The following is a 12,082-nucleotide window of genomic DNA, read 5'->3' as shown; positions in this document are numbered from 1 at the left end:
ATTTTGAGGTCAATGTTCAGTAAGGAGATTGGACGAAAATGTGCCGGTGAGTTCGGGGGTTTGCCAGGTTTTGTTAAAACTGAAATGTTGGCTTGCAACATTTCGTCAGGAAAAGGGAATTTTTCTGGGATTGAGTTGAATAGGGATGTTAAATGTGGCGCTAGCAGAGGAGCGAAGGTTTTATAATATAAACCTGTGTAGCCATCAGGGCCTGGAGCTTTATTTTGTTTTAATTGCTTTATCGCTTCTGTTACCTCTGACAATTGAATTGGGCGATCTAATTGGTTGCATTGATCTAGGCTCAGTTTGGGGATAGGAAGATTTTCTAGGTATTGATTACAGAGGGATGTGTGGCTGTGAGGGTCTCTAGATGGGAAAAGATTATAGAGTTTGTGGTAAAAGTTCTTGAACTCTTTAGCTATTGATTTTGTGTCTTCTAGGTGTGTGCCATCTGGGTTCTTTATAGCGTGGATATAGGTTTTTTGTTGTTGCTTTTTTAATGCTCTAGCTAAGAGTTTGCCTGACTTATTACCCTCCCTGTAAAAATTTTGCTGAAGGTGTAGAAGCTGTTTTTGTGATTTTATCTGTAGTAAAAGGTTCATTTGTTCTCTTTTGGATTGTAGTTGTTCTAGAGTGGATCTATCAGAGGGGTTAGATTTGTGTTTGTAATCTAAGTCTGATATGTCTTTAGCCAAGAGATTTATTTCCTCACGTCTTTTCTTTTTTATTTGGGCAGCAGTTTTGATAAACTCCCCTCTTATAGTACTCTTGTGGGCTTCCCAAAGGGTGACCACATTTACATCTGGTGTCTCGTTTATAGAGAAGTATGAGCTTATCTGTTCTGAAAATAACTCTGTTTGCTTTGGGTCTAGCAGTAATGTGTCGTCCAACTTCCACTGAAAAGTTCTTATGGGGCCGTTGGCCATTTTATGGTGCATGATACTAGGGAGTGGTCTGACCAAGTTGTATGATGTATGGAGGAGTGTGTGGTGTGTGATAGGATTAGGTGATCAACCATAATGTAGTCCAGTCTGGAATAATTACATTTTGGATGGGAAAAAAAGGTAAAATCTATTTTTTGAGGGTTGAAGTATCTCCAGGCATCATGTAAGCCGAGGAGTTTAAATTTTTGCCAGATACTAGGGAGGTTCGGGATTTTAGCTCTAGAAGAGGGGTTTGAGCAGTCGACTGTGGGGTCTAGGGGGAGATTCAAGTCTCCTGCCATGATTAAGGAGCCTTTTGCTTCTTTAAGGAGTAGGTCTGCAACTGAGGATACAAATTTATCTTGGTGTGAGTTAGGGGTGTAGACGTTTATTAGAGTTACTGGTTTACCATATAGGAGACCTTTTAAACAAATGTACCTGCCTTCTTTGTCCCCTATGGTTTGGGTTTTAACAAAGGGGAGAGATTTGTGGATTAAGATGCTTACTCCATTAATTTTTTTGTGTGGGTTAGTGCTGTGGAAATGTAGGGGGTAATGTGAGGAGAAATATTTGGGGATATTTTTCCCCTTGAAGTGGGTCTCTTGGAGCATTAGTATGTGTCCTCCTTTTTTTTGGAGGTCTAGTATAGCTAGCCTTCTCTTGTTAGGGCAATTGAGACCTTTAGCGTTCTGTGTGAAGATAGTTAAATTTTGTGGAGAGTGGTTAATCAACATGTTGTATATGTGTCAGAGAGGGTAGTATGTGTGAACATAGATTATATACTGGTGAACATATAAGTGGTGTCGTATGCTTCAATAGAGAGCAGGACAGAAAAGAATAGAAAGGAAGGGAGAAGAATAGGTAAAGAGGAAGAACAGTAAAACACAATAATTTCAATACATATTCAAACAACATAATTCTATTCTAGGGAGATAAACTCCCGGCTAGGTGAAAAAAAAAATTAAAGTCAACATTAGTTAACTGTTAACAATTTAACCTTTAAGACACTATTTTAATATCTCTGAGGTTCTGTATGCCTCGTGAGTTCTGGAGTATAGATAATACTTGCAGTTAGGGGTCTCCATAGGGGACTATTCGAGAGTTCAGGATATGTCCTTGTGAGCAGCAAAGACTTTTCATCCTTTTTCTTCTAATGATGGAGATGTGGATTGTACAGATTTGCGGGGTTTCTTCTGAGACGCCTGTCTCCACTCACTCCTTTGTGGTGGAGGGTTCAGCTTGCTTGGACTTGTGTGTTTCTCTTGAGGCTCAGCATTTTCCTCTAGCTGAGGGATAGGGATGTCCAGATCCCTGCATATGTCTGGTATATCTTTAGTAGATGTGCAAGTGATGCGTCTTCCTTTCCAAAGGATTAACAGATGAAAGGGGAACCCCCATCTGTAGGGGATGTTTAGTTTTCTCAACAGCGACGTGAGTGGTTTAAGTTCTCGTCTTTTTGAAAGAGTTCTCTGTGACAAATCGGCGAACATTTGAATGTCCATGTTGTCATATTTTATGGGCTGTTGTTCTCTGGCTAACTTCATTAGCTCCTCTTTCTCTTGGAAATTAGTGATGCGGGCTATGATGTCTCTTGGTGCTTGTCCTGCTAGTGGTTTAGGTTGTAGGGCTCTGTGAGCTCTGTCTATGCATATTTTTGAGGGTGTTTCTTCTTTTTTTAACGTGCTGAAGAAGTCTTGGAGATATTGTTCAATATCTGGTGGTAAAATGGTTTCAGGGATTCCCCGTAGTCTAATATTATGACGTCTGCTGCGATTTTCGATATCATCTATCTTATCCTCCAGCTCATTGATAGTTGTATCTTGTTTCTGAACGGTGCTTTGCAGGTCTGTGATAGTGTCTGCATGTAGATCCTGGGTGTTTTCGAGTGACTCTACTCTGTGACCAATGTCAGAGATGTCCTTTTTGAGGTCTGAGATTTCCTCCTTGATGCACTGCTTGACCTGTGAAATAAGAGAAGAAAAGTCCTTTTTTGAAGGGATTGTTTTGAAGAGAGCTGTGGGGATGGTAATGCTTTCCGAAGCGAGGTCGCTTTCAGATTTTGAAGAACTGTGTTCAGACCTAGGGTCTGGCATTGCATCTTCTGTAGGCGCTATGTTTTTTGTTTCAAGCGTCTTGAAAAAATTGTTTACTGTATGAGTGGATGTTTTGAGGGGTTTAGCGTTCTTGCTTGGTTTATTAATTTTTTTTGGAGACATCTTTGGATGGATTTTGCCCCTCTGCCTTCACTAAATCCTTAAGAGATAAAATAAAGATCTTGGTGCTGAATACAAAGTTCTTTGAGTTTATACTGTCGTTGCAGGTTCTTTATAAGAAGTATAATCTGTTAATCTGGCCCATAGAGAGTGAACACACTGCAGCTGTTAGTAGTTAAGGTGTGATCAAGTTTTCCATGTGCAGAAGCTTGTACAAATGTCCATATAATGTGTGACACTTTTTGGTAGTCTGTGCTTGGAGGGCTGTGTTTGTTTCTATGAGACTTTTCCACATGCAGCAACGTATGTTTTAATTGTAGCAGGGTATGTAAGCTTTCATTTTGTCAAATGCACTTGAGGGGATGTTTATAACACCTTTAATCTAGCTGTCAAAGTTTTTAGTGCACCGCTTGCTATAATAAGTCTTTAACACTGTGAGGGTGATGAAGCACAACTTTACTTTTATAGCAGGGTGAATATTATATGATCCGTTTTTCTTACCCCTTTGTTGTAGTGATCTATTTGCTGTAGCTTGCTCCCGGTGAAAGGCAATTTAAGTGCGCATCAAAACTTTAGTACAGGCTGCGGCCCGTCGCTGCATTATCTTCAGTACATTCCTGTGTGGCATTTGAGGTGCCGGAGTTCTGGTAAGTCTATGTGCTTACCGGATGATTTGTCTCTGGGAATCCCTTAATGTAGGTGTCTCTGGACCCTGATCTTCCCTTACCATGCCGCCATCAGAGTTTGAAGCAAGGTGTATATGTGCGCTCAGTGCGCTCTCTCCCAAAAGGCAGATCTCTTGTAGCGAGGCACACAGGTCATGCAGAACCTATGTCTGGAGTTAGTCGCTCATTTATCTGGCGGTTTATGGCCTTAAAGTGCGGGATGGCTAATGCCTAAGGCGTTTTCACCTAGCTGGGGCCTAAGAGCTCAGTCAGACAGCCGCCATCTCTCAGGCTGGCTAGCTCCGCCCTCCGCGAAAAATTATTCTATTCACATAAAGGCTTGTCTGTTTCAACCAATCAGACACCTGGAAAAATCGTTTCATGCAAACTGTGAGTAACTTCATTTCCAACTAAAAGTCACATTTAAAGTCACATCAAAAGATACTTGCAATCAGGGGCGTATTTAGGTTTTGTGCTGCCCTAGGCACTCAAAATTCTGCTGCCCCCCCCCCCCACCCCACCGCAGGTTTAAGGCCTTTTTTTAGACATAATATTTTTGGGGCAGGGTGTAAAAAATAAAAAAAATAATGTCTTTTTAAGTAGATGTTAATCAGGGCTTGCATTCACTCTGGTCACACACACAGACACACACACACACACACACACACACACATATATATATATATATATATATATATATATATATATATATATATATATATATATATATATATATATATATATATATATATATATATATATATATTAAGACATTATTTTGCAAGTCAGATGATTAAAGTGTTTATATCAGAAAAAAATATCCTTCACTGTATGATAGTTTGTCAGTAGGTAGTTGTTTAACCTTAAACATATTCTTTGGTGATTGACAGTTATTTAAGCAAAATATCTGCTTGGATAAATATGTAATTAATATACAAACTGGACTTTAAAAGTACTTAAAAAATACAACAGTAGTTATGATAGGTTTAGGAATTGTATCCTAGGGGATAAAGTCACATAATACAATCATAATAAAGTATATACTTGTATTGCTTCTGAATGTATTAAATGCATACAACATATTTTCAGTTGTGTTTTAAGTCACATAGTTGTATAGATTCAGCAATAAATACTTATGCTTTGCATGTATGACAGATAGACAAACAGTAAATGTACAAGTATTTAGTTACTAATACGTTTAAGTATTTTAATGCCTAATGAAGATGTATTGAAGGGAGAAAGGCATATGCTGTTTCACAGTGGTCACGGTGAGTCTCAATCACGCGGTGGAGCCAGGAAGAATACCGCATTCCCTCTCAGTCCAGGCAAGGCTGCGCAAGTGAGCGCCGCCTCCACTGTCACCACGACATGCGCATCCACATACAATCCCATAGGACAGCAATAGCTGGGCCAGCCATTTAAGTCATTTGTAATTGGTTGATTTAGCCTGAGTTCAGTAGAGTGGCCCTAGGGACTCAAAATTCTGCTGCCCCTTAAAAATCTGCCTCCCTAGGCACCGGCCTCGTTGGCCTATGCCTTAATACGCCCCTGCTTGCAATTCATCAGATGAACATTTATTTCCACCTCCTATGTTAATTATTTTAACTTAATCTGTTTTTATCATATGCTTTGAACACTATAGCATGAATTTATTGTGAATTTATTGTCAATTTTAACTTTTGATTAAGGAATTTTAATATATAATATACGCAAGGTAATAGAACTCTTTACTACTTATTATCCTATCAGAATATATTATCTAGTCCAATATTGTTTTGTATGGCAACAATTAAATATTTTGTTTTTTAACCTCTTGTAGTCATATTTTCACTATTTTTCACCCAATTTTCACCTATTTGTTTACCTTTTCACATCGCAATATATATTATGATTGAATTTTGAAACCAATACGAGAAGCTCATTTAAAGGTCACGGTAACACATATTATTTATGTATTGAAATACACACAGCTCCCCTCACTTGTTTTTTACCCCATCGATCCCTCACAGTTGTTTGAAGGAACAGCTGTTTCTCAGGGTTGAGCTGTCTCAATCCAATAGGTGCACTCACTCTTAACTGTTTTTCACTATTTTTTTTAAACCAAAAAATGATTGTGTATGTTTAGAGGTTTAACTTTAGAATATTTGTTTACTATCATATAAGTTGGACGAACATTTTAAATTATCACTAATGTATTAATAATGTTTAACCCTTTAAGGACACAGCTTTCAGTTTGCTCAATTGTTTTATGACGGCAAAATTCCGTCATATGTCCTTAAGAGGTTAAAATAATCATGCTTGCACAGAAAATATAGCTGATTTTATTTTCCCGGCACTTTTTCTCTTGAAACATTGTGGATGAAAAATATATCACTATACTTTGTTTTTAAAGTGTATGTCTTACTGTGATTTCTCTTTAGGAAGATGCATCATTGGAAATCTATAGTCTGCACGTCGACTGTAAAATAACTTCTCGTTTTGCACACACTGTTATAACCACAGAAGTTCAAAACCCATTAAACACTTCACGGGAAGCCATATTTGATGTGGAATTGCCAAAGACAGCTTTCATTACCAACTTCATCATGTGAGTTTGAAATCTATGAAACTACATGGAAAATATTTTCTTGAACACAGAATGACGATATAAAATGTTGCTAAGGTTTCAAACAGTAATAAAACTGAAACTGATCAAAATAAAATACAGGTCGAAAAAGCACACTAGGGCCCCAATTTATCAAAGTCTGGCGGACCTGATCTGACAGTGCGGATCAGGTCCGCCAGACCTCACTGAATACGGCGAGTAATACGCTCGCCGTATTCAGCATTGCACCAGCAGCTCACAAGAGCTGCTGGTGCAACGCCGCCCCCTGCAGACTCGCGGCCAATGGGCCGCCTGCAGGGGGGTGTCAATCAACCCGATCGTACTCGATCGGGTTGATTTACGGCGATGTCTGTCCGCCTGCTCAGAGCTCAGATGTCTGTCCGCCTGCTCAGAGTCTTCGTGACCGCTGCTTCATAACTGCTGTTTCTGGCGAGCCTGTGGGCTCGCCAGAAACACGGGGCTTCAAGCTCCATTCGAGCTTGATAGATAGGCCCCTAGTAGTATAATTATATAAGTTATGTATATAATGTATATTTCACTTTATTTTAAATGGACATGAAATCCAAAATTTGTTTTTTATGATTCAGATATAGAAAACAATTTTTAAAAAGTTTCCAGTTTACTATTATCAAATTTGTGTCGTTCACTTGTTGTTCTTTGTTAAAGAGATATCTAGATAGGTAGTGTGCACATGCCTGGCACACTACATGACAGGAAAAAGTTCTGCCATCTAGTGCTCTTGCAATTGTATAACATTATTGCAAAACTGCTGCATAGAGAGCTCCAGAAATGGGTCGGATCCTAAGTATACATCCCTTGCTTTTCAATAAAAGATACCAAGAGAATGTGCACACTGCTGAACTGACCTTACTGTTTTTCAACAAAGGATAACATGAAAATGAATAAAATTTGATAACAGAATTAAATTATAAAGTTGTTTAAAATTGTATGTTCTATCTGAATCATGATAGAAAATGTTTGGGCTTATGTCCCTTTAATTTATATCTGGTTTTGGAAATATATTTAAAAAAAATAGGATTTGTTGATGTGCAAAAAATTGAGCCTATTAGTGGTGTTTTATTTAGCAATACAACCATAGCATTTTATAGTTTCCAGAAATTAGAATATAAATAACAATCTGTGTTTTTTTTTTTAAAGCACCCATGCATTTTTTCATAATAGTATTTAAAAAAGATTGAATGTTATACCCTGAGAAATGAGTAAAAAAAGTATTTTCCAGTTCCATCCATACTGTATTAAAGACACAATAAACACCTTAAAGGGACAGTCAAGTCAAAATTAAACTTTCATGTTTCAGATAGAGCAGGCAATTTTAAGCAACTCTAATTTACTCCTATTATCAATTTTTCTTCATTCTCTTGCTATCTTTATTTAAAAAAGCTGGAATGTAAGCTTAGAAGACGGATCAATTTTGGTTCAGTACCTGGGAAGCGCCTGCTGATTGGAGTCTAAATGTAGCCATCCAATCAGCAAGTGCTACCCAGATTCTGAAACAAAAATAGTCCGGCTCCTAAGCTCACTTTTCTGCTTTTTTTAACTAAAGATACCAAGAGAATGAAGAGAAATTGATAATAGGAGACGTAAAGTAGAGTTGCTTAAAATTGTATGCTCTATCTGAATCATGAAAGTTTATTTTTGACTAGACTACCCCTTTAAGATTTTAATATAAAATAGTTTTGTGTAGTTAAACAACTTTTGCAATATACTTCATTAATTATTTTGCCCTCGTTTTATGTAATTTATTCCTGAAAATTGTGAATTTTCTAACCCTCAGAGCAGGAAATGCACCCTGCTGACTTCTCAAGGCTAACCCTGCTACATACCATACACTAATTGCCTTTAACAGTGTATAAAACAACATAGTTTATACGAAATGTGGGCTAGATTATGAGTGGAGAGCTATTTAGAGCTCCTGATTGTGTTTTAACTTTGTTATCGGGTAACTTTTTGTGTGCGTCAGGTTGCACTCGTATTACAAGTTGAAAGTAAAATGATTGCGCGGAAGCAAAACCAAAGTTGGACTTTAGATATCGCAACTGCATTAATGTATTATCTCCATACTTCTATGTAGGGTGTAAACTTAAAAAAAAACTAACACCCATACTTGCACGCTAACCCATTTCGCATTTATTCAAGAGTGCTAAACCCTACATGAATTATTAATATTTTACATTCCAATGTTCTTCACATAGAAGAAAATGTTCTACTTATTGTTAAATAAATATATCTCTGATCTATATATATACAGTATATATATATATAGCACTACCCCACCTTTTTGAGACTTTTTATAACTCTACTATTATTATCTATTTTGTATCTGATTGCATTATATATGATATTATGATGCTATATACCTAACTGTTATACCTTTATTACAGCTTGTTTATTGTACGGGTTTTACTCCACTGTTCTGTTTTTTTTTTCAGATAGCGCCCCCTCTCATTTCTGGTTGTATTCACCCAGAATATTGTTGCAATTACAAATGTTTAGGAATTCTCATGTTTATTTCTTTTGTTTGTATTGGTATGACACAAAAAAGTGGAGAAAGAAAGCCAAATCTGACACATTCCATGCAAAACTCCAAAAATAGACTGGACAAAATTATTGGCACCCTCAATTTAATATTTGGTAGCACACCCCTTGGAAAAAGAACTGAAATCAATTGCTTCCTGTAGCCATCAATGAGTTTCTTACACCTCTCTACTGGAATTTTGGACCACTCTTCTTTCAGCAACTGTTCCAGGTCTCTCAGATTGGAAGGGTTCCTTTTCCCAACTGTTTTTTTTAGATCTCTCCACAGGTGCTCTATAGGATTTTCGATCTGGACCCATTGCTGGCCAGTTCAGTACTCTCCAACGCTTTGTCTTAAACCATTTCTGGGTGCTTTTTGATGTGTGCTTTGGGTCATTGTCCTGCTGTAAGACCCATGACTTCTGACGGAGACCCAAGTTTTTGACACTGGGTCCTTCATTGCACCACAGAATTCTTTGGTAGTCTTCAGATTTCAAAATTCCATGCACACAGTCAAGACATCCAGTGCATGAAGCAGCAAAGCAACCCCAAAACATCAGTGAACCTCCACCATGTTTGACTGTAGGGACTGTATTCTTTTCTATAAAAGCCTAATTTCTTTTTCTGAAAACAGAATGAAGGGCTTTACCAAAAAGCTATAATTTAGTTTCGTCTCTCCACAGCACATTCTCCCATAAGGATTTTGGCTTCCTCATATAAGCTTTTGGCAAACGCCAATCTGGCTTTTTTTTTTGTTTCTGTATCAGCAGTGGGGTCTTCCTGGGTCTCCTACCATAGTGTCCCTTTTCATTCAGATGGGGATGTATAGTGTCAGATGACACATTTGTACCCAGTGCCTGAAGGTCAGCTTGAATTTGTCCAGAAGCTGATTGAGGTTCTTTATCCACCATTCAAACAATCATTTGTTGCAATTTTTGATACATTTTTCTCTTTCGTCCACGTCCAGGGAGATTAGCTACAGTGCCATGGGCTGTAAACTTTTTGACAATATTGCGCACAGTGGACACAGGAACATTAAGATCTCTGGTGATGGACTTGTAACCTTGAGATTGTCCATTCTTTTACACATTTTTTGTTCTCAAATCATCAGACAATTCTTTGCTGCTCTTTCTCTTCTCCATGCTCAGTGTGGCACACAGAGACACACAACAGAAAGGTTGAGTCAATTTCTCCCCATTTTAACTGGTTGTCGGTGTGATTTCTATATTGTCCGCACCTGTTTATTGAGACAGGTGAGTTCAATTACAAATTACAGGAGCATTACAAACTTGGAATGCAATTATTTCTTGCAATTTTGAGAAGGTGCCAATCATTTTGTCCAGTCCACTTTTAGAGTTTTGCGGGGAATGTGTAGGTATTTAAAAATACTTAGAAGTTTGTATTCCCTTATGTGTAGAACATTGTAATGTAAAATATCTACAGTACATACACAGTTAAACACATTATAAAATATTAATATTGAATAAAAATATTTTTTCATGTTTTCAGGTATGTTTTCATATGTATTTATGTGTTTATAGGCATATATATGTGCGTATGTAAATACATATATAAATATATAGACACATCTATGCACACAAACACAAGCACACACATATATATATATATATATATATATATATATATATACACACAGTCATATGCAAAAGTCATCTTGCTGCAGATTGTGTCACTGTGCATCGTTCAACAATTCAGCGTATGGGAGAATGATGTAAAAGTAGCCTTTTCTTCACACACGCCACAAACAGTCGCTTGAGGTATGCAAACGCACATTTAGACAAGCCAGCTTTATTTTGGAAGAAGATGCTGTGGACTGATGAAACAAAGATTGAGTTATTTGGTCATAACAAGGGGCGTTATGCATGGCAGCAAAAGAACACAGCGTTCCAAGACAAACACTTGCTAGCCACAGTAAAATTTGTTGGATGTTCCATCATGCTGTGGGGCTGTGTGGCCAGTGCCGGTACTGGGAATCTTGTTAAAGTTGAGGGTCGCATGGATTCCACTCAATATCAGCAAATACTTGTGAATAATTTTGAGGAATCAGTCACAAAGTTGAAGTTACGCCGGAGCTGGATATTTCAACAAGACAATGACCCAAAACACTGCTCAAAATCTACTCTGGCATTTATGCAGAGGAACAAGTACAATGTTCTGGAATGGCAATACCAGTCTCCAGACCTGAATATCATTGAAAATCTGTAGGGTGATTTGAAGCAGGCTGTCCATGCTCAGCAACCATCAAACCTAACTGAACTGGAGGGGGTCGATCCGATAAAAATCATCGCCCGCAAAAGCCGGCGACGCCAATATTTATGCTGGTTTGGTATCACATATACGGCGTAACCTAGAAGTTACGCGCGTATATTTCTGCCGTCGCCCGTAGTTTTTTGGGCCATAGGCAGGTATACCAAACCAGCGCAGTTTGGTATCCAATATGCAGCGTAAGGACTTACGTGGCAAAAATGGAGAAATCTTACTCCATTTTCACCTCGCCACAAAAAGCAGCCGTAAGAAGCCTTACGCTGACTATTGGAGCCCCGTAACTCCCTAAACTAACTAGAAAATAAACCTAACACCTAACGCATGCGCAATGTCTATCTACCTGTCACCCGCGATCTGCTAAATAAAACCTAACACCTAACGCATGCGCAATGTCTATCTACCTGTCACCCGCGATCTGCTAAATAAAACCTAACACCTAACGCATGCGCAATGTCTATCTACCTGTCAACCACGATCCCCCCCCCCCGAAATCCCTAATAAAGTTATTAACCCCTAAACCGCCGCTCCCGGACCCCGCCGCCATCTACATAAACTAACCCCCTACTGTGAGCCCCTAAAACCTCCGCCATCTACCTTATCTATCGCCTAATGTGAACCCCTAAAACCGGCGCCATCTACCTTATCTATCCCCTAATGTGAACCCCTTACACCGCTGTCATCTACCTTATCTATCCCCTAATCTGACCCCTTACACCGCCGCCACCTATATAAAAATTATTAACCCCTAATCTAATCCCCCTATACCGCCGCCATCTCTATTAATATTATTAACCCCTAATGTAAGCCCCTTACACCGCCGCCATCTCTATTAAAATTATTAACCCCTAATTTAAT

General features: G+C 38.4%; 1 protein-coding gene across 1 annotated transcript in view; it reads left to right on the top strand.

Moving 5' to 3' along the window:
* Positions 1 to 12,082, top strand: part of LOC128636366 (inter-alpha-trypsin inhibitor heavy chain H3-like) — a 175,547-nt gene that overhangs the window by 61,451 nt on the left and 102,014 nt on the right. The window contains exon 2 of the mRNA XM_053689392.1: positions 6,222 to 6,388. Within this exon, the coding sequence (XP_053545367.1) occupies positions 6,222 to 6,388 (167 nt within the window). The remainder of the gene's footprint in view (positions 1 to 6,221; positions 6,389 to 12,082) is intronic.

This window comes from Bombina bombina, chromosome 7 (assembly GCF_027579735.1).
Source record: "Bombina bombina isolate aBomBom1 chromosome 7, aBomBom1.pri, whole genome shotgun sequence".
NCBI lineage: Eukaryota > Metazoa > Chordata > Amphibia > Anura > Bombinatoridae > Bombina > Bombina bombina.
This window is presented reverse-complemented; position numbering and strand designations above follow the sequence as displayed.